This window comes from Pavona decussata, unplaced genomic scaffold (assembly GCF_977016875.1).
Source record: "Pavona decussata unplaced genomic scaffold, jaPavDecu1.1 SCAFFOLD_87, whole genome shotgun sequence".
NCBI lineage: Eukaryota > Metazoa > Cnidaria > Anthozoa > Scleractinia > Agariciidae > Pavona > Pavona decussata.
The window spans coordinates 904,041-925,982 of NW_028145504.1; the positions used below are offsets into that span (position 1 = coordinate 904,041).

General features: G+C 39.6%; 1 protein-coding gene across 2 annotated transcripts; it reads left to right on the forward strand.

Annotated features, from left to right (window-relative positions):
* Positions 1–1,776: 1,776 nt before the first annotated feature.
* Positions 1,777–18,721, forward strand: LOC146474658 (uncharacterized). Of its 2 annotated transcripts, XM_085116392.1 has the most exons (5): positions 1,779–4,613; positions 11,391–11,651; positions 12,819–14,152; positions 14,877–17,763; positions 18,030–18,721. In XM_085116392.1, exons 1-4 carry the CDS (start codon positions 2,510–2,512, stop codon positions 15,885–15,887), a joined length of 4,710 nt encoding a protein of 1,569 aa, XP_084972518.1. In that variant the 5' UTR covers positions 1,779–2,509; the 3' UTR covers positions 15,888–17,763; positions 18,030–18,721. The 2 variants fall into 2 exon arrangements, with proteins under 2 accessions (XP_084972519.1, XP_084972518.1); XM_085116393.1 differs by lacking the exon at positions 11,391–11,651 and having other exon boundaries at positions 1,777–4,613.
* Positions 18,722–21,942: the final 3,221 nt, after the last annotated feature.

The following is a 21,942-nucleotide window of genomic DNA, read 5'->3' on the forward strand; positions in this document are numbered from 1 at the left end:
AACCTCTCCTCATGGACACCTATCTTACACGGACCGCCTCTCAACAGTAGGTGTCATTCGGCAAAGAATAAATTTTTCTTCAGATACTCTTTACTTATCTTTACTTTACCTCCCCTGAGCAGACACTGATTAATTTTATCTCACAATTTCAAAAGTAGTGCAACAAGGTGATTTGTTCAGCAACTGCTAGGTTTCAGTCAACTGCGTTAGGTACTCCGGTTCGCCGGCGAATTTAATTTTCCTTGTAATTTGTGCGGCATCTCTGAATCTGAGTCTACTTTTTCCTCTTTTTATTTATTTACCGAATAACTATTCACTCTTCTTAGAGTATTCAAGACGACATTACGTTTACTGGGCTGATCTGTACCCGGGTTATGTGCTAAGGGCCAGTTGTAGTCCTTCTTGAAATTATCTGTTCATGTTGTCCTTCAGCCTCGTATTCCACTCACAGTTTGTTTCTGTAGCTTTCACACATACGTCGCATTTTTTGCACATTTCACCTTTCACCCTACACTCTCTTTGCATATATGTATATAGCGCGCGCGGAATATTTTCTCATCCCTGATCATGCCGTGCCGTTGATCGGCGAAAGCTTGGATTTTAGTTTTTACTTTTAAACAGCAGTTTAAGGCCTCAATTGAACAGTCTTATATATTCTTCTTGAAATTGTTTCGACCAGATCGGTTTGATTCTTTGAAAGGTACTAGAGGGCACAATGTTCTGAAAAGAAATAATAAAACTGTCAAACTGCTTTCAGTTCCTACAGTTCCTAAATAAAAAAAATCTCTGGCACTGGCTTATTATTCAAGATTAGGTGCTTTGGGGAATCTGGACCAACGACTACTGAGTCAAGCCAGGGAGACGGAAATTAAAGTACGCCTTAAAATGGTCAGAAAAAAAAAATTTTTTTCCTCGTTACCCGGAAGGGTTCAATCAGTTCTAGTAAATACCGCCTGTGAATATCACCGCCTCTCAACTGGCGCTCCCCGCCGCTTTGAGGCGTTCGCGAACGCCTTAATCGGCTGGGAGCTTTGAGAGGCCAATAAACTTGTACTGACGCCTGGGTTCGATTGCCGGACTAGACGTCATATGTGGGTTGATTGAGTTTGTTTTTCGTTCTCGTCCTTGCTCCGAGAGGTTTTTCTTCGGGTACGCTGACAGCTTTTCTCCTTGCCTCAAAACCAACATCGTTTCCAAATTCCATTTCGATCGGGAGAGTGTCCCCATACTGTAAAATGCATTTGATCATCTCGTTGTGGAATATATTCAAATTTACAAATTTACAATTTTATATGTGTTCATCAGAGTCAGAGACACACCCGCTGTGTGCTGTGGGATCCAAACGATCGTTCTCACACTTATTATGATGCCGGGGAGTTCCGGACCTGTTCTGGTAAACTATATTCTGGAGGAACGAAGCTAGGCACCCTACCTGTCCCGTTGTTATAGTATTCTTTTGGTGTTTTTCTTTCTTTCTTCCTCGCTTGGTGTCTTGTAGAATAATCTAAAAAAAACGAATTCAAGACTAGAGTGCAAAAATCGATACCCTATTTATTACCAAAATGGCGGCAAAATGGCTAAAATAGATACCCTATTTAAACGGCTGAAAAACCACACCCTTTGGCGCCGCACATACCTATATAGCCCATATAAGGGAGTACCCCCCCCCCCCCCCGGGTCTAAATCTTACCTAAACTTACAATCCGCATAGGGACAAGTCCATAACGGCAGATATATGCATAGCTCATGTCAGTGAGGAATGCTATAGAATTGGGTACCGGTGTATTTAAAAAGAAAAGAAAAGAAAAGAAAACAACTGCACCCGGCGCGGTTTGAATTGCTCACCTACGCGCTACGACCTGTAAAAATGTGAAAACAGTTCTCGCATCTGACGGTTTTCCATGCTTATCAGAAATTTGTCGCATACGGAAGTTGTGATTCGCTCTTGATTTGTGACAACGTATATTAAACCGGTATATTGGTCTTGCTCTCAATGTTGATATACGATAGAAACAAGTAACTACTTAACAGCAACTTAAAGATGAAGAGTGTCGCATCTTAAAACATGCCAAAGGTCAGTGTAGCGGAAAGTGTTTTTCCACAATTATACAAACCGGAAATAGTCTGTTTTACTGCCCGTCATACGCCCTGTTTTTGAGCTTGTTTCAGTGTAAATAATACATACCGCAAAGATGCGTCGTTTGGGATGTGCGTTAAAGCAGAAGTATTATTCTTATTTATTTGGTTACTGTTATTGTTCCCGATCGTTTAGTTCTCGAAATTCTCAACTTTCATATAACGCCGTTTTTACCGGAAGTAGACCCTCCCTGCACTCGGAACCCAGACTTCCAGTCTTTCCTCTGCAAACGTCCCTTTGTTTCGCTGTCAGACTTCGCAGTGGGTGTTAGGTATACTGTATTTATTTTATCGGCTTCTGATATTTAAATTTCACTTCTTGCGCGAAAAATAACTCAATGATGTTAGAAGGCGGTGAAGAAGCCAACTAACAATGTCTGCCTGTGATAATTTTGTCGAACAACTATGGAGAAAAGGAAAATGCGTCAACTGTTTTCAGTCGCGAGAGAGACATCAAAATGGTGATGGAAGTCAAGACGACACCAGTTCTGCTAACCGTACGGCGAACTGCAGACCCAAACGAGTTTTAATTCATCCTCAGAGCCCAAGCAATCGAAATGTCAAAGCGTTCCATCTTGAAAAGAAGGCTAAGTCATTTAAAGACGAAAATGGCAGAGAGGAATATAACCGAGAAGGTGCGAATATTGTTAAAACGATCGCACCTTGCACAGCTCACGCCACGAACGACAACACCGCAAATCGCGGCGGTAGTATTGCGAGCGATACAAGCAGAACAGAACAACATTCTAAATCATTTGTTGTTACGAAACCAAAGCCTGTACCTCGGCCAAAGCCAAGACCGCCTACTCGAGCGATAGAGTTGGAAAAAAGTGGCGTAAGTCGCGACGAAAGCCCGCAGGAATCAGATGATGGACTGAACGATTCCTCAGCGCTCGAGAACTCTCTTGGGAAATCCCACAATAGACCACAATGTAACGCAAACTCTTTGGAAAATTCAGAAGTTGCGCTTTCAATACCGGATCACGATATAAAAGAGTCGGAAGAGTTATACAACAAATCAAATATCGAAACAGTCTGCGACACAATAGTTGACGAGGAAGCCATAATGGACGTGCAAGATTCAATTGATAAGGATTCTGTGGATCACGACGAAAATGTCAAAATGTCGTCAAAGAATTCTGCCGTTGTGGATTCATCAGATAGTGTAACAGACCTTTCGGATCTTAAATTTGAAGACGATGATGATAGTGATGTGGATGGCTATGTTGCGATGAAAAGCAATATAGTTTTGTTTACCGCCGAACCTATTCAAGTGCATAATATTCACAAGACAGATGTTATGGAACCAAACATCGAAGTCAATCTCGATTTACACGGAAAAGCGACCATTGACAATGAAACTGTGGATGCGGCGAGCACGTGTGATTCGGAAATCGACGAAGGAAGCGAAACATCTTCTGGTGTGTTAGAATTTCGAAATCCATTGTGTCTGATAACAAACGAGATCATGGGATCAAGCAGTGATTCTCAGATAGGTAGTGGCGCGTGTGACAGATTGAATTCCAACAAGATTAGCAGTAAATCTAACAGCACCGAGCCTTTCTATGTAAACAGACTATCTAGCACAAGCAGCACTGATACAGGCTCTAGCAGCCACGATTCAGGTTATGAGAATACTCGCAAGTCAACCAGGAGTAATTCTACTAACAGTGCCTCGGGCAATAGTTCTGATGTTGCTGCTGCTAATGTGAATATTGAAGGAGGTGATTCAGCAGAGGCTCCTGAATATGTAGTTTTTACAGAGACAAGCGACCGTTGTGCTGTTGAATCCAGTGAAACTTCCAGTAGCTCTTGGGGAAGCAGCACTTGGGACAGTTGCAGCACATCTGATTTTCAAGAAAACAGCTGTGAGGGTCTGCTTGTAGAAAGAGCATTTGGAAAATTTGATGCCAGGAAAAAGTCAGACAAACATCACCCAGAGGCAAGCTCAACCCAGCTTAAAAGTGGACAGGCAGTTGTGGCAGACAAAGGCAGTGTTGATGCCGGCCATGTTTATGTGAATATGACTTCGAAACCTTTCACGAAACCATACAAAGTGGTTGATATCAGTACAGGTGTCTCATGTCCCACTAACGAAAGCCAGAATGATGTTCCTCCCCTACCCCCAAAAGAGAAGGACCTAAAGAAAGATAAGGTGGATGATCATGTATACCTTGAGCCTTCTGAGGAAGCACCAAGTAGACCAGAGCATGGTCCACCTGATGAAAAGAAAGAAGCAGTGACTGTCCCCAGGGAAACTGCTCCTTCCAGCCCCCCTCCTAGTCCAGCGCCTAACAGTACTACAGATAAGAGTGCCGCAGTCCGCAGGGCCCCAGCACCAAGGCCACGCTCTAGAGTGCCATCTCAGTTTGGTACTTTACCCAAACCTGCACCTCGCATGTCAAGAATTCTTAACGATGCACCAGTGGAGAACAAGGATGTCAAGGAACAGAAGGTGACCACAGCACCACCTGTTGGTAAGTCATGTAACTTGTCTTGTGTCTGTGATAGAGAAAGTCCATTATTCTTGTTTGTGGGATTTCAGTTTCTGTCCAGAATAATGGGGTGTCCACAAGGGAGGTGTTGATTTTACAGGTATTTAAACCACCATATAATTTTGTATTTATAATAAATTTATCAAATTTTGAATTCAGTAGATGGATCATTGTCACAGCTTTGAGGATCAAAAAGCTTTTGTTTACTGGAAGGTTTAGGAAAGGTTTCATGCAATCAGATTTGAACAAAATTTTAAACAATTTGGCTTTTGACCCTATTAACACCAGCCCTCATATGTCAGTTGCCACTCCTAGGTTCGGTCTACCCTAAACTTAACCGAAAACCTGGCTCCCTTTCCACTTTCGATCCTGTACTGTGAACATTATAATTTTTTCTGTAAGTACATGTACTTGTGTAGTTTCTTCGCATATGTGATGGATAAGATAATTCATAACTGCCCAGTTTGACACAATTACATACATGTACAAAAAAACTTACTGTTAGTACCTTAATTGCTATGAAAAATTGTTGGATACTTGCAAAAATTGATGTTTCAAAAATGGAAAGATTTGTCAGTTTCTCCGACTTTGTAAGTTTTAAGTGTCTGGAATTATAATATCTTTTTATATAATTAAACAAAAAAATTAAGTTGCTATATATAGTAATATCCTGTAATAATGTTATAAAGTATTAAATATAATATTTTTTAATGTATTATATTTTTCTTCAAGCCATGGTTTCTGAAATTTGTTGAAAGAAGTATTTTGTAGCATAACTGAAATGCTGACAACTAGGGCAAACCTTAGAATTTCCTGTCAAGGTTCTAATTTCTAAGGTAGTTTAATATTTCATATCAATTTCAGCTTGGGTTGGTCTTGACTAGCAGATGTTAACTGTTCCATGCTTCTATGTTTTGCGTTTTCATTTGTATAACAGCCTTACTGAAGTTCAATTATTTAGTCAGCCTTTCATGATAAAGGAACAAAAGCTGTGCTCAAGGCTATGTAGCTTAAGTCTTGAGATAAGATAAGGCACAAATTATGCTCAATAAATAAAAGTACAATTTTTTGTGCCAACTGTGTCACTCCTCCATCATAAATATTACAGTAGATCTCAAGCTGAATACATGTATATTTGCTTGAAACATTTGGTATTTGAACCATAGACCATTTTTCAAAATGAAGCATTTCATGTGTTGCATGTGTCATTGCTGATTTATTCAATGATGTGGAGACAAAAATGACAGGTATTGTCTTCTAATGACAATAAAACAAAATTTATTATTTTGACATTTTTTTAATGTTACAGCCTTCATGTCTGATCTGCCAATATAAGCTTTTAGATGTGTCAATTTATCTAAGGTTCTCAAAAACATTAAAAACTGAAACTGAAAGATTATCAGTAAAATTACAATAATATTAGTCACTTTTTCGCTCATATGACATGTAGATTACCAAATGAAAGTTATTTTTAACCCCCAGACTGTGCCATAACTTTTGCCAACACTGTGGCATAAAGCTTTTAAATTATCTATGTTTACTCATAAAATTATATGAGTCCATTAAACTTATTAGTGAAAGCCACATTAAAGATATATAGTTTCAGGCAGTAGGTACTGCATTGTACTCATTGTAAAATGTAAATATTTCTAAGTATTCATTTTCTTTCTTTTTTTCTTTTTTTTTTTGCTAATAATAAGGTAATCTTCTAACTCTACTATCAGCTTGATCAGCTTTCCCATATTGTCACTTTAATGAGGTGATTAAAATGCAATGATCATATTAATTTCCTAGCTTTGCTGAAACAAGAACCCCTTATCAGAACAGTCAAGTCTCTTTGTGCATTTTCAGTTATTCAGCTTGCACCTCAAATCTCAATTTACAGCTTAATTCAAGTGTTTTCTTAGGATCTTGTTGGTCACTGTTTTATGTGTCATATATTTGCTGCTATTTTGCTATCTGCATTTGATGTGCTCCCTGATCTCTAAGGCAGATAACAGCCTTGTCATGAGATAATGATCATCTAATAACAAAGGTAGCATTTTGAGGCATTTTTGTGGTAGCACTACCCACTTGACCTTGAGACTTTGCTTATTTAAAGGCATGTCGCGCTAGCATGTGTGTTCAAATTAGTTCTGCTCAAGCTAGTTAATGACAAATAAAAAGCAAACAAACAAAACCACAAATTAAATGGAAAACAAAATAATTGTAAATTATATAGTAAACAGCCTCCTCTATTTCTCAGCTACACCATATGTGGTAATGGTCTATCAGCTTTTCTTGAAAATTCCACTGTTCTGATCGTGAAGGTATTTTCTCAGCCACCAAGGGTACTCTGGTCAGAAGTAATTTTTGCAGTGCTCTTACACATACATGTATGCCAAATCTCCTTCATTTAAAGCGACTTTTAATCATTTCTTGAAAATGAACTTAAAAACCAGAATTTTCCTAAAATCCAAACCCTTTCGGGTTTTCTAGTTTATAATACAGGTGTAATAATAATAATAATGATAATCATAATAATAATAAAAATAATAATAATAATAATAATAATAATAATAATAATAATAATAATAATAATAATAATGATGATTATGATGACTGCATTATCCATGACAATGATTTTAGGCCAAGTTTGGATCTTTTTTTTTTCCTTTTTTTTTATATGTTTCATTACATCTAGCCTTATTTTTTTTTTATGTCAGCAACCAACTGAGAACTTTTTTTAATGATACGTGAACTGAGAGACGATTGAATTGTAATGATTATTAGATACAGTCAGATAGTTTTTATATATTTGATATCAGCCAATCAACGCTTCGCGACCGTTGCACTTCAAATACCCAACCCTGCCGGGCAACGGTCACGAAACGTTGATTGGCTGATTTAAAATGGACTGCATGTTTAGAATTCCTTTAGGCCCTGATTTTGCTACAGATCATAGTTTGAAACCTACCTGGTGACTTGAGCTCCGCTTTTCTCGGAGGAAATTTGACGAATGAAGCCCAAACTCGGCCACGACATGGGAAAATATGTAGTTAATCAACATTTCCTTGAAACTTTATTTGAACATCAAGGTGAAAGGCGACTTTAAATATCTCTACTTAGTAAAAATTTCAACCGATCGTGTCGCGTGAATATAAAGTCTCAAGTTGCAAACAGTCATTACACCACACAAACAGAGGGTGGTCCGCCTGTGGTTTTTCTTTCTATTTTCATTGAGAAAACGTGACAATCCTGTGTAATCCTGCGTAAACAAACACATGCTCTCGAGACAGATTAAATTTCTCCCATGTGACGCCCGGATCAAATTTCATCGAAATTTTGGAAATTTTTACCTTCAAGTTTGTTTTTTGGAAAATTTTTAATTGGCAACTAGTGTATTTTATCCCATAATTATTAATTTTAACTATCTTAGACCAAAAAGGTGTCATTTTGTTTGCCCTGTAAGTTATGTATTTTTACTGCACATGGGGTAGGAAATAACCACTGTGCCAATTTTGCTGAATTTTGGAAAACCTCTGGAAACGGCTGGTGCATAATGGGTTAACTCCTAGGCTCACAGGTTATGCTGTGTGCCCTGTGCAGCTTTTTAACTGATTTTAGCATCCAGTTGAGAACTCTGCTACAACAATAAATGTTACTGTTCCTGGGTGCATTTTTATGCATCTATCACCAATCTGTTGAAGCATTTACAAAAAGCACTGGAAACATTTGCATTTTGCAGGAAATTATGTCAGGGGGGAGGGAGGTTGTCAATATGGGCCAATTGTGGGATCTGGGTTCATTTGGGCCATTTGGGTCAATGAGAGGTAGGGGACAAGAAGTGGGTTGATGATCATGTGATGGGGTCACATAAAAGGGAAAAATCTCAAGAATTGGCATCTGAACTGTTGTTTTATCATTTTGTAATACTCACAGAGTTTTTAAAAAACAATTAACAACAACTTGAAAGATGTGAGACTGATCGAACCACTAGTATTTAATAACATTGCCCATTATTAAAAACTGAATCATTGTATAATGCAATTCGAGGGATTTGATTGGCTTAGCGGCCATGGTATATGAGCCATTATACCATGGCCGAAAAATGGTGACCGTTAAATTGCCTTCTGGTTGTTCTTGTACAGCGAAATCAGTAAGATCTAGCAATATTTCTGGATTGTTTTTAATAAAACAATTATTCCACTTGCGCTTGTTGGATATGAGATGATTATAGCCAACTCGGCGCTACGCGCCTCGTTGGCGATCTATCATCTCATATCCAACGCGCGCTCGTGGAATAATTGTTAAATATTTCAGTAAGGCAAAACTGAGCTTCATCAGGGGCTGTAGAAAAGCTAAGTGAAAATGGAAAAAAATGGTTACAAAGTTATTTAAAATATTAGGTAAGGTAAAATGGCAAGACATGATAGGATAAAAACCTATTTACATCTTTCAAGTTGTTGTATTTAGTCCATTGCTGATCCTGATCTACCAGTACATGAAGATCCAACTACAAATTACTCCTTTATGTAGAGGTGGTCCTTGCTTGGTTTATATATGTAAAGTCACAGAGTTTCATGAATTAGTTATGATAGAACTGCCTCTTTTTATTGGTTCAAACCTTTGTTTGTTTGTTTGTTATTTCAGTTTTTTTTCTTTTACATGTGATTGAGAAAGTTATTTCTAAATTTCTTTTTGTCAAATTTTCAATGAATTCTCAGTTGTATGTCAGAATAATAATGACTCTTTCAACTAATGCAGGTGTATTCTATAAGTATGTAATTTCATTATATTTTTCATTTTATTTCACTTTATTTTATGTATTTATTTATTTTTTTACTTATTTATTTATTTTGTTGCCTTTGAGCCTGCACTGGCTTGGCAGACAATCAGATAAATTTTGTTACAGGTGTACCATGTAGCAGCTACATTGATTTTGTTCCTTATCTTTTCAATAATTAATACAGCATGTTCCTTGTCTCTTGTGGCACACCTGCTTTTGTAGACCTATAAACTTTGATGACAAATTGAGCATATCCACCAAAATCAGAACCATCCACAAGTTATGTCTGCAACCTCACATGCACTGAGAGGGAAAATATCAAGTTTCATTTTCTTTTCAGATTTTCTTCTGGAACTTTGCTTGAGGAAACTTCCATTTATACTGAAATTATTCAGTACATTTTGTTTTGATGTCTGAAACCATTTCCCAACATGTTTTTGTCTCCAGCAATGTTTTCATGTCTGAAACCATTCTCTAACATGTACCTATTTAACATGATGAAAATATGGTATGATCAAGATTTCACAGGTGAAGCACAGATTAACAGCATAATAATGTTCTGGTGTAAACAGGTCAAGTGGTCCTCACAAAAGTGAACAAATATTGTACAGTTCCAGAAAATATTCTTACCATGCTCCCAGAGGAGGCCATTGGGAAATTCCCCAGGAGGGGTTTGGGTTCTTAAAAGCTAAAGTTTTTTTAAAGTGAGTGCAAAGCTGAATTGCAATTTGCAGATGGGGTTGGGTGGAAGGGTGTTGTTCCAAACCAGAAAACTTTTCATGGGAGGGGTTTGGATATATTTTAGAACACACATTTCTTTTAAACTGGACATTTTTTTTCACTCTTTTGTATCACTCTTAAGCTCTTACACAGAAACATTCAAGCGTTAAAACGTTCAGCTTTTTTAAAATTATTGCCTGTTGACTGGAACAATTTGGGTGAAGTTTCACCCAGTTGTTTTGCACATGACATGTATAACTCAGGCACGTTTTAGGGTGAAGTTGTCTATAGTCACAGTCACTGACTCCTGCATTCCTCACTCTTTATTTGACATTTTTTGTTTCCTTTTTGTTACTCTCTTTTCTTCATCCTCTTAACACTGAACCAAACCATCTTGCCTTCCATGACTGACTGTAGTTGAGTTGACAGTCATCACCCATCTGGACCACATCCACTTTCCATCTTGTCACTACACCCATCTCATTCTTCTGTGTCTGTGTTTTGTTACTGTTGCTTTAAATTAACTTGCTTATACCCTAATAACAAATATTGGGTATGGTGATATAAAATCAGTTTAAAATTAAATTAAAAAGAAAACATAAAAATTAATTAATTTTAAAAAAGAAATAAAAACTGCTTTAAATAGACGAATAAACTAAACCCAATGTCATAAACCATGTTGTAAATCAATGTGCATTTGTAGTAAATTAAATTAGTAAATTTATAAATGAAACTACTAAATAATTATTGATTTTTTTACTGACTGACTAGACTGCAAACAGTCCCTTTCTGGTTAGTCGAGAGGGTTCGCTCACAGTGCAGCGAGACAAGAGCAAGGAGAAATAAAGGAGAAGAGACTGGGGGAGAGGCACCTCTCCCCAAGCCCTCTCCGCTCGTTTGCTCCAGTTTTTTCGTGCTCGGCTATTTCGCGCAACCTCTCGACTAATCAGAAAAGGACTGCTTGCAGTCTACTGACTGACTGAAATATGACTGACTGACTGAATCACAGACTCACTGACTCACTGACTCACTCACTCACTAAATGACTCACTGACTGACAAGGAAGTCACTTACTGAAATAAGCAAATAAAGGTAAAGTAAAGATAAATTTGTTATGCAAAATTTAGTTCAATGCATTTGTCATATCACTTATATTTAAAGTCCATCATTGTTTTCTGCTGCTTGTTGCTTGTAAAACTGTTGTCTAGTTTAAAAGCTTTGTTTGTAGTTTAACTAACGTTGTTTTCATTTGATTTGTTTTGTTATTTTAGTTCCAATCTCACCCTTGCCTGTTACCCCACCTCCTGACCCACCCGCTCATCAAAGACAGCCATCATTTAAGAACTCAAATCGCACAGCAAGTCTAACATCACCCCCACTCCCTCAAAAAGACATTGTGGATTCTGTGCATTTAGATGAACCATGTGAAAGTTCACCCTCGAGTCCAGTGGCCTGTGAAACTGATGCAGTAGGGGAGGCCCCCGAGGGGGCAATGAAACCCAAAAGGAGTGCCCCACCACCTCCCCCTACTGGTAAGCTGTTTAAACTTTGCATGAAAATAGCATAGCACAACGCTGAGAGCACAGTTTGGCTAAGTGCTCAACTAAGGAAATCGCAGTTGAATATCTTCTAACAGGCACATTCCATAGGTGAATAAGTGGATGGACATTCACTCATAGTCCACAATAATTTTCATGTTGAATTTTGAAGCTCTGCTCCAGGGTTACATGTACCTCGAAAAAAGCAGGCACAATCATCTTATTCTGTCTTCACTCAATGTTTGATATTTGCAATTAGAATAACCCTAACAATTGAGAGCCAACATTTGCAATACAAAACAACCGCTAAAACAATGAAACTGGCCCTGCTGTCTTCATTGGAATTTACGGCCAACAAATTTGACCTTGAGAATGATTTATTATTCTAGAAAGTGACACAGGCATACTCGGAAAAAAATCCGAGTGCTCCTATCAGGAGTCGAACCTAAGACCTTCCGATTACTAGTACGGATGCTCTACCACTGAGCTACTGGAGACTCGTGGCTCATTCTCATTCATTCACCAGGCGTGACTCACTAGGCTGAAAAAAATATACCATCACATTTATTTCATAAATTTGACCTTTTAGGCAAAAGGTAGGAAAAGAAAACACTGAGATATGTATAAGATTAATGAGTAAAAATAATACTTTATGCATTTTTTCCTTTTTGGCTAGGGGGAGGGGGGTGGGGAGAACAAACATTAGCCTGAGCTACACCGTAGTCGTTGGTAAAGAAGACTCACTCAACGCATGACAGTCAAGCAGAGTGAATGCAATGAAGAAGAAGAAAAACGAGGTCGACAATGTGTTTTCAGTTGTACTTTGTTTACATAAGGGCACCTAATGTTACTTCCGTTCTAACTCGCCAATCAAAATTATATGCGCGATGCAGAGTTGTCGCAAAATGAACGTAGAACATGACAGCACTGTCTTTGCCGGCTTACCAACAAGCCGTGTACTTGACAAATGGGACTGAAATCATAGAAAACGATTTGCATTACAGACTACATGTATCTTTATGAAAGAAGTAAATAATGCAGAAGTTATTGTAATCCATACACGCTTTCTCTTTATTTCTTTGTTTGTTGTTGTTTTTTTGTTCTGATTTTTCATCATTAAAATTAATACATTTAAGGATTTGTATTGTGTTGCTTTGATAGCTTCCAGTCCGCCACCTCCAAAGTCGCCCGTTTCACAGCCTGTGACCCCCGTCAAGTCATTCAGTCCCAGTCCATCCCAAACAAGGCCGATTCGTTCTTCAACCTTCTCTGGGCCTCATAGCACCACCACGAGCCCAACCCCAGCAAAAGCACAACCTTCTCCTAAGTCGACGCTCAGGAGAGCTTTTGCAACCATGAAGAAACTTGGTAGCAAAAAGAAAAGCCGGCACAGCAAAACCATCGAGATTAGTGCGCCAATAGTCTTGAATGAAGATGTGCCGGGAGTTTTTACTCCAAAAGAGACGGTATGGTGCGAAACTGTACCAGAGGTGAAGTCTGCTGAAGAAGAGAACAGTGCAGTGGAAGCAGAGAAGACGGAAGAAGCCGAGGCAACCCCTGTTGTTGTGTCAGAAACATCAACTCCAAGTCGGCCTATGTCGCCTGGTTATGCTGAACCAGTGGATGCACTTCCTCCCGAGGAAAGGTCCATTGGGGCATCACCCCCTATCATGCAGACCAAGCCGGGTATCGGCTACCAGAACTTCCCCTTATCCAAAGGCGGGGATACCTTGGAGCGGCCAAAGAAGCCTCCTCGTGCAACTAAACTTGTGAAGCCATTGCAACACAACGAGCTGCCTCCCGATGGAGCTGCGAGGCGTCGAGATGAAGAACCGACATACCTGCAACCAAATGAAGACGAACTAACGCTGAAGGTGGAGACGGCGTTGGCAAATTTGAACGATGCCGAAATCCTCGCAGAGGCACTGTCAAGAGTCGAGCAAGAAAAGCTTGGTCCGCTACCAGCGATCCCACGATCTCGGCAAGTTCGCTTCCAGTGTGAGAACTCGGATGTCTCGAACAAATCTCCGGGGGACAAACCAGATCCCCCGAGCCGCCCTGTGCGAGTGGTGTCCCCTACTCTAATTAATGGGTCAGGAGATAAGGGCGATTCTAAATCCCGTCCTAAACTTCCCTCGAGACCTCCCAATACCAAACCGTCTTTGCATTCCACTCGGGAACGTTCACATAGTTTTGAAAGCCGAGTGCTGGAGAAGAAGAAACCCGCCGTCGTGCGTAATAGAAGTTTGTCGAGCGGAAACGTTCTTGAGAAGCGTTACAACAAGATTTTAAAGCTGCAACTGCAGACTTTGGAAGAAATGTTTCTCTCGTGGAGGGACGAGCTTCTGCCTGAGGATAGCCTGGACTTGTCAGACACTCGCTGGTCTGATTATGAGGTGTGTGGAGATGTGTTAGCCGTCAGATGCCCTGGGGCTGTTCTTCTTCCCGTCAAATGTGCCATACTTTGGGAGGGGAACAAGAAATTGCTTGCTAAGGTTAGTATTGTGTTTGTTTAGTAAGGAACTTAAGCAGCGACGGGGAAACGCCAACAAAAAGGTCACTTGAAAATATAACTTCATTTTATTTGTGCTAGTTCGCGATTATTTCATCCCATCTAACTTGTAGGAAAACAGCGAACTACCTTTGAACCAAATTGCTAGGCGTGGCGTTCGAGTTAAGAAAGAGAAAAAAAATTCAGCGTCGTCTGCTCACGTTCTCCACAAAACCTTGAATTTGGTCATTTCACGTTGTTGTTTTGCAGTGGACGGCAAAGAAATGTACCAAAATTGAAAACGCACGTGCAGAGCGATTGTTTTTGTGGCGTTGTCGTTACCATCGCCGTCGTCGTTGCGTAAGTTCCCGAACACATGGCGTAAAGTCGATAGCAAAGTAAACCAAGAGGATTTAATATTATTCATAGTCATTTATAATTTTAGTCTTAAAGAGATTTGTTAAAAAAACAAGTAGAACTTGAGTTGACGATTTCATTGTCAAGATATGAACAGGTTTCATGCGAGAGCTGTATGGAAAAGCAGTACCTTGTAAAGCGACAGTAAGTTACGAGAGAGGAGAAGCTTCTTCAGCAAACTCCTCCTCTCAGGATCGAGAAAGTCCAAACATGACGGTCGTTACTCAGCATAGAATGCATAGCATGGCGTGAGTTTGGGGGCGACTTACTTTCTGTCATTTGTTGTCAATCTCTTGCTCTTGTTTTGACAGGTGGAATACCCGACGCCCGCTTCGTGCCATGCGAAGGAACACTCATCTTACAAACATGACATGCGCATTTGCGAGGCTCTGCCACATCACGTGAACATTTCGCGCGTGCTGACACACTTTAATGATATCGTCCCGGGTGACGTCATAGGACAAGCCGACTGCGATTCATATGAAACAACAGTCAGCATCACCGATCATATTCCTTGTGAAACGGTGGCGGATTTTCTTAAGAGAAGCAAACAAGAGCATGAAAACGACCCTGAAACCTACGAGAAAAAAATTTGCCTCCTAATGCTTCAGCTTTTGAGCGCAATAGATCACTTACACAAAGAGGCCGTCGTGCATCGCGATTTAAAAGCGGAAAATCTTTCCTTGTTGGACTGCGGGCTCTTGATAGTCGCCAATTTTCAATATGCGCTGCAACAAGCCAAAAGTGCTCGCCCCAGTCCTTTCATTATAAGCAAGGGCGCGTCCAATGATCTTGGCGGGAACTGGGAACACCTTCCACCGGAAATACTGAATTCGCCGGAAGAAGCTGATCTTTTGAACTATGAGGAGTGCGACACATTTGCGGCTGGTTGCTTAGTGTATGAGTTTCTTCACAGGCCAAACCCTTTCGCTGTTAATCGGCTTCTTGTACAACAGGATTTCGACCAGACTGATCTACCACCGATTCCTGTAAAGTCGCAATTTTCCAAGGGACTTGGGACAATAGCGCGTCAGTTGTTGCGAAGGTATCCTCAAGAGCGTTTGTCCGCCGGGGAAGCTCTACAAATGCTACAAGTGTTGCTATGGGGACCAAGGGAGCTTGAGGATGACAACATCGATAACGCGATCGGTGATTGGCTAGAAACCGAGCGTGCGCATACAGTAGCGATGATAGCGCGAAACCAAATGCAAAGAAGTTGTGGCTCGGATGAATTCGTGGAGACATACATGAAGTGCCAGTTTCTTGTCGACGCCTCAGAGGATACCATAGCTTACATTTATCAACAGCTTGGTCTTGAATGAGTAACAAAATAGTGAACTTGTTGAGTAGATATCATTACTTCTTCGTATCTTAACTGGTACCGGAGGCTCTAAGTCGTGCCTATGTCCCTTGGGTAGAGTTTAGACTTGTAGAATTGTCAAGTAACGAATATTCCTATGTTCTAAGGTTGATCACGGGTTCCCCAGGCTTACATTACAGGGCCCTGAAAGCCGATTAACGCTAATCCGCTATTAAAAGTTAACCGAGGTTTTCTTTTTGCTCGTTAAAAATGTTTTCCGGTCTAAGGCTAATTTCAAGCTAATGGTAAAGAAAAGTCAAAGGCAAAACTGAGGGACAAAACAATTCTTTTCAAAGAATCTTTATTGAATGATTAATAATTAAACAGGAATCAAAGTTCACGTATCCAGGATTAGTGTTTAATTGGGCTTTGAACAACTGGGCCCTGGAATGCAAGCTGCCGTAACAAAAAAGGGATATAGTGTACGAACCAACATCAACAGAGGGTTTTTTTCCTTCCTTTCTGGAACTCCCAAGTGAAATAAAGAATTCTTTGATGATAGGGTGCACTTGTAGAGGACCAAAAGTTCATTTAAAACTCTGCCCAAAGTAGACGGGATTCCCTAATAACGCTAGCATCATACAAAAGGCTGAGTAGTTAGTGCTACACTCCATTTTAGGTTCACTCAGGTTAAATAATTGCAAAAAAATGGTGCGCGAAATCCTTGACGGAAAGTACCATTAAAAATTCCAGCAAACGAAAAAACATTGAGCGCAGCAAATTAAGCCAAGAAATATGTTGCCAACTGTTGAAAGAAAACTCGGCAAAGCGTATACTCATGGAAACAATTTTCATGGAGACATTTTTCGCTATCCCACTTCACCAAAAGTAAAGTAGTTCGAATTGATCCAATGGCTGCCGGCAAAAACAAACTGTAAATTCCATGGATGTGTCAAATTAACTCCTTTCGGGTGTTCTTGATGACAGAGAGATTTAGAAATGCGTTTTCGGCAAACGTGAGATTCGCGTTTATGTCTCACTGGAAAAAATGAGTGCATAGATGAGAACAGCGCTAAATTATTCTGGCCTTTCATGCTAACGCAAAACTACTCAATTTTTCTCACCAAATGAAAACAGCGAACGGCAAATAAAGGATGAACTTAGTCATGTGTCGCATTCCTGCCGTTTGCCGTAAACTTGATTTTAAATCTCTAATAATTTGGGGATAAAGCCCCTATTAGAATCCGCTTTACTCCTCCCTAAAAATCTATCTACTCTGTGTGATTTGGACTATTTTGATTCTCATTAGGAGAGTACTACAAACTAGCTCCCACATAGCTCAGGGGACTGTACTAGTTATTGAACACAGGTCTGTTGTGGCGGTTTTTTAAAAGTGAGAAAACGAAAATAGTTTATGATGTTAGCTGTTGATCAGAAATGTGTTGGTCATCACATCAGTTCAGACAAGTTAGCTTTGTGAAATTACAAATTCTTAAATTATTATAGTTACCTTAAAATGTATAAAACAAATCTTGCTTTTCGTTTTATCGATTGGATTTCAAATATTTCTTATGTAAGGTTTTATTTATATTTGGTTGTTAAAAAACACTGGTAACAGGTAAGGCTTCTTTTGGACGTTAGTGAACATATTTTTAGATATCAAACGCGGTCAAAATTATGTCTTGGAGATAGAAATTTAGAATTGACTTAAATTTTTTTGACGTGACGCGAAAACCAGTTTGTCGACTTAGACACACGGCTATGTTGGGACAAGAACAGCCACTGGTTTACATAGGGGTAAGAGATGCCATTTGTATACGTCAAAGCGAGCTAGTTTGAACAGAGAAGGAAACAATTTGTTACTTCCTGATTAGGATCAGGTCATTAGGACGGTAAAGGTAGATGTATAAAAAGGGAAAGGTAAAATATAGTTCTCGAAGACGAGTGTTCAGTGCCAATGTGTAGAAATTATTCCAGACGTTTCGGGCTTAGCCCTTCATCAGTGGAAAAAGATTTACTGATGAAGGGCTAAGCCCGAAACGTCTGGAATAATTTCTACACATTGGCACTGAACACTCGTCTTCGAGAACTATATTTTACCTTTCCCTTTTTATAAGTACAAGTGCCACGCAGCTAACGGAAATTTTCCCGTTAAACTTTTAAGGCAGATGTATACCTACGTACCTATGCTGCCAATTTGACAAAGACGAGTGAACGGTCGAAAAATGGGCGCGATTTATAGCGTGGCAGTGCTTCAGGGTTTTTGTTAACAAGACCGATTTTCACCCAAATAAGTCAGTACGTGCGGGGAGAACGTCCCCTTGGCTTGCTTTTTGCTTCTCTCCGAGCAATAGTACACTGTTGTTTGATGACCAGTGGCTTGTTACTACAGATGCTATGGCGTCGGAACGCACCTGATGGGAAACATTGGATTGGATAACTTTATTTAAACACCGTAAAATTGACGAAACCTATCCTTAATTAAGACTCCAAATTCAATTCTAAGTTTTTAGCTGTTTAACCTAAGTTTAAGCATCATCATCATCATCATCATTATTATTATTATTATTATTATTATTATTATTATTATTATTATTATTATTATTATTACTATTATTATTATAATTATTATTATTATTATTATTGTTCTAAAATGTAAAATCGTCCAGCTATACAGCAAGAGCCGTTTAAAATTTAAGAATGTGCAGCAATTAATATTTATAAGGAGGCAGACTTCCTTCGGCGTGCTTGAAGCTTCACGCGTTTATTTTCGTATTTGTTAAAAAAAATTTCGGCTGTTGTAGATACATTTACATATTATTTTATCGAGGAAATAAAAATTAAAAGTTATGTCAATTTTCCTGTTCCATTTTACCTTTGCCAACTCCTTGTCAACTGTGGGTTAGTTTCTGAGGAAACTGTGGTGCTGCGTCAGTGGGGAGTAGAAATGAATGTTTGGTTTATCCACAGAGTTGATAACCAAAGGTAACTTGACCACCGTAAAATTAAATAGATTCGAATGCTGATGTTTCTAGCGTTAGCCCTTCGTCAGAGAGAATTGGTCGTTTTATACGAGAGGACGCATTATCCGTCTGGACGAATTATCTTCCATTGTTCGTCTTGAATGTCGCACAACTGAAAATAGCTCGTCCAGACGGATAATGCGTCTTGTGCTCGTCTTCATACTAGAGACGAATGACCAGACGAACAACAAATGTTTGCCTAAGTTCGTCCAGACGGATAATGCGTCCTCTAGTATAGAAACGGCCAATCAAAGAATTGTGGGTTGTTTTTGTTTACATAGTAAGCAGTGGAGCTACGCCATTGGTGGGTGCATGGTAACGTGGAAATAAACAAGATGCCTATACTGGCATAAACGCGTGATGCTGTAGCTGATGCATTTATTCCAACTGTATGCTTCGCAGATTTATAAAACTATCCTTGCTAATATGAAAAGTTTGAGTCACGAAGATCGCGTTACGTTGTTTCCCTTGTGTTACGTTACATAGGGTTTCACCGGAAATTTCGGTAATTCCATTACGATAACGTAAGCTGCTCAATGACCTCTATTCATTCTCCCATCGTGGTCTAAGACTGTCAAAGAAAGCACGATTCCTTCGCCAGGAACTCTCCAATTTCCGCCGTTTTAGATGTCGAGTGCTTGTTAGAAGTTACTCTTTCGACTTACCGCTTCAAAATGTTTAATTTTCAGTTTGAAAACGGCACATTGAGTCCACAACATGTTAACAATATGGCAACACAAATTTAATCTGAGATTAATGAATAAATCAAATGATGCTTTGACGTCACACAAGTAGGGGTGAGTGGGTCCCCTCCCTTGCGATAGACGCGATAACAATGGATTTTGATTGGCCTGCTTTTGTTGAAGACAATCAGAACAATACATCCCTAGTAGGAGAGGGCAGAGTTAAATGAATAAACAAGATGCCTACTATACTGGCATTACGCGTGATGCTGTGGCTGATTCATTTATTCTAACTGTATGTTTCGCAGATTTATAAAACAATCCTTGCTAATGGAATAGTTTGAGTCACGAAGATCGCGTTACGTTGTTTCCCCTGTGTTACGCTACTCAGGATTTCAAGGGAAATTGTGCGAATTCCATTGCGATAACGTAAGCTTCTCAATGACCTCTTTTCTGTCTGCAATCGTGGTCTGAGACTGTCAAAGAGAGCACGATTCCTTCGCCAGGACCTCTCCAATTTCCACCGTTTTAGATGTCGAGTGCTTCTTAGAAGTTATTCTTTCGATTTACCGCTTCAAAATGGTGCAATTTTCTTTTGTAAACGGCACACTTGAGTCCACAACATGTTAACAATATGGCGCCACAAATTTAATCCGTTTTTAATAAATATATCAATTGATGTGTTGACGTCACACAGGTAGGGGTGAGTGGGTCCCCTCCCTTGCGATATAAGCGACAAGAATGGATTTTGATTGGCCTGCTGTTGTTGAAGACAATCAGAACAATACATCCCGAGTAGGAGAGGGGAGAGTTTAATGAATAAATGAATGTGCACATTTGTGGTTATGAGGAAGAAAAAAAAAATCAACCCGTTTTTAGACACGGTATGCCCCTTCAGGGCATCCCGCGTAATTAATGTGCAGATTTGTGGCTACCATGAAAAAAAGATACGGAGCCCGTTTTTAGACACGGTATGCCCCTTAGGGCATCCCGCGTAATTAGCCGAATGAAAAGCATGACCCTGTTCCCGCCAGATCACATCACATGCAGTGAGCGCACAGCATGACTAGACTTTGTTCCCGCCAAATCACGTGCACATGCAGTGTACGTGCAGCATAACTTTGTTCCCGCCAAATCGCGTCACATGCTAAGCGTGCAGCATGACCCTGTTCTTGTTCTCTAAGCCACCCGGTTAAGGGCTGGTACTATTTACATGCATGTGATAACACTGCAAAACAGAGTATCACAACTGAAAATACCCAGCAATAGCTCTTTTTTTTTGTATCAGAAGATAGTCTTCCTCCCCCCACCCCCCCCCCCCCCCATCCCACTTCAAATCAAACATGCCAGGTTATATGTTTTTGTTACTTTGTTTTTTTTGTTGTTGTTACATTGTAGCATTCATCATCAAGACGGAGTGGCTGCCGAATTAAGCGTCTTCCTTTTTATTTCTGTATCTTATCTCTAGAGTAACAACAACGTAGTGTCTTCAATACATGATATTTTGCATCCAGGTAACTTCAATCAAGGACTGTATTTTACTGCTTAGCCAAGAGTATTTATGACTATTGAGGATTCAGAACCTTGGTTTGTCATTCCAGGGCTGGGTTTAACGAAGCGTCATTTTACACTGTTAGCTCATGACAATATGGACCCTCTTCAGTTCAACGCTCATACCAGAAACGAGTCCGAAACATTGTTAAATGACGATGATAGATTTGTTTTTGAACTTTTTATCGACGGAGTTAATAACTAAATGTGAATTGGCCACTGTAAAGAGATTCGAGTGCTGACGTTTATTATTACTTTTATAAAATGGCAGTAAAAAAGTCTGGATGCCCAGATTACCTAAACAATGATTGGGCGGCCAGCCGTAGCCAATCAATGTAACGACCAAAGTCCATACAATTAAACTCCGAACTTCTAATCATAAAAATCCTAGTAATTAAATTCTAAAACTGTTTACCATCCATAAAATCCTCAATCTAAATACTAAAAGTTCTGTTCATCGCGATGAAAACACTCAAAAAAATAAATAAAAATAAAAGTATAATAAAACGCCTAATGTCCATTCTTTCAAAAGCTTAAAGCGCCTGGCAATGTTAAGTGAGCTTGTGATAACTGATTTCTGTATCTGCAGAGCTATTGTGTCGCTTTTATCTCCCACTAGCTCTTTAAGTGCCTTCCTCCTCTTGAGTAACCTCCGAGTACATCCACAATAATATTGAACTGTCTCACACGATATTCAGGATATCTCTGCTCGAGCTCCCAGCGTAATTAATGGCCCGTACTTTGTTGTCTTCTCGGCATCTTTCTCCTCCCTGTTTTCAACCCAAGGGCAGCTCATCTCTATCACCGATACTTTCTTATT

Excerpts from the sequence above, each read along its gene's own strand:
- LOC146474658 (XM_085116392.1), top strand. The coding sequence starts at position 2,510 with ATGTCTGCCTGTGATAATTTTGTCGAACAACTATGGAGAAAAGGAAAA. Across the intron at positions 11,652-12,818 it reads CCCACCACCTCCCCCTACTG|CTTCCAGTCCGCCACCTCCA; the intron begins GTAAGCTGTTTA and ends TTGCTTTGATAG. Across the intron at positions 14,153-14,876 it reads ACAAGAAATTGCTTGCTAAG|GTGGAATACCCGACGCCCGC; the intron begins GTTAGTATTGTG and ends TTGTTTTGACAG.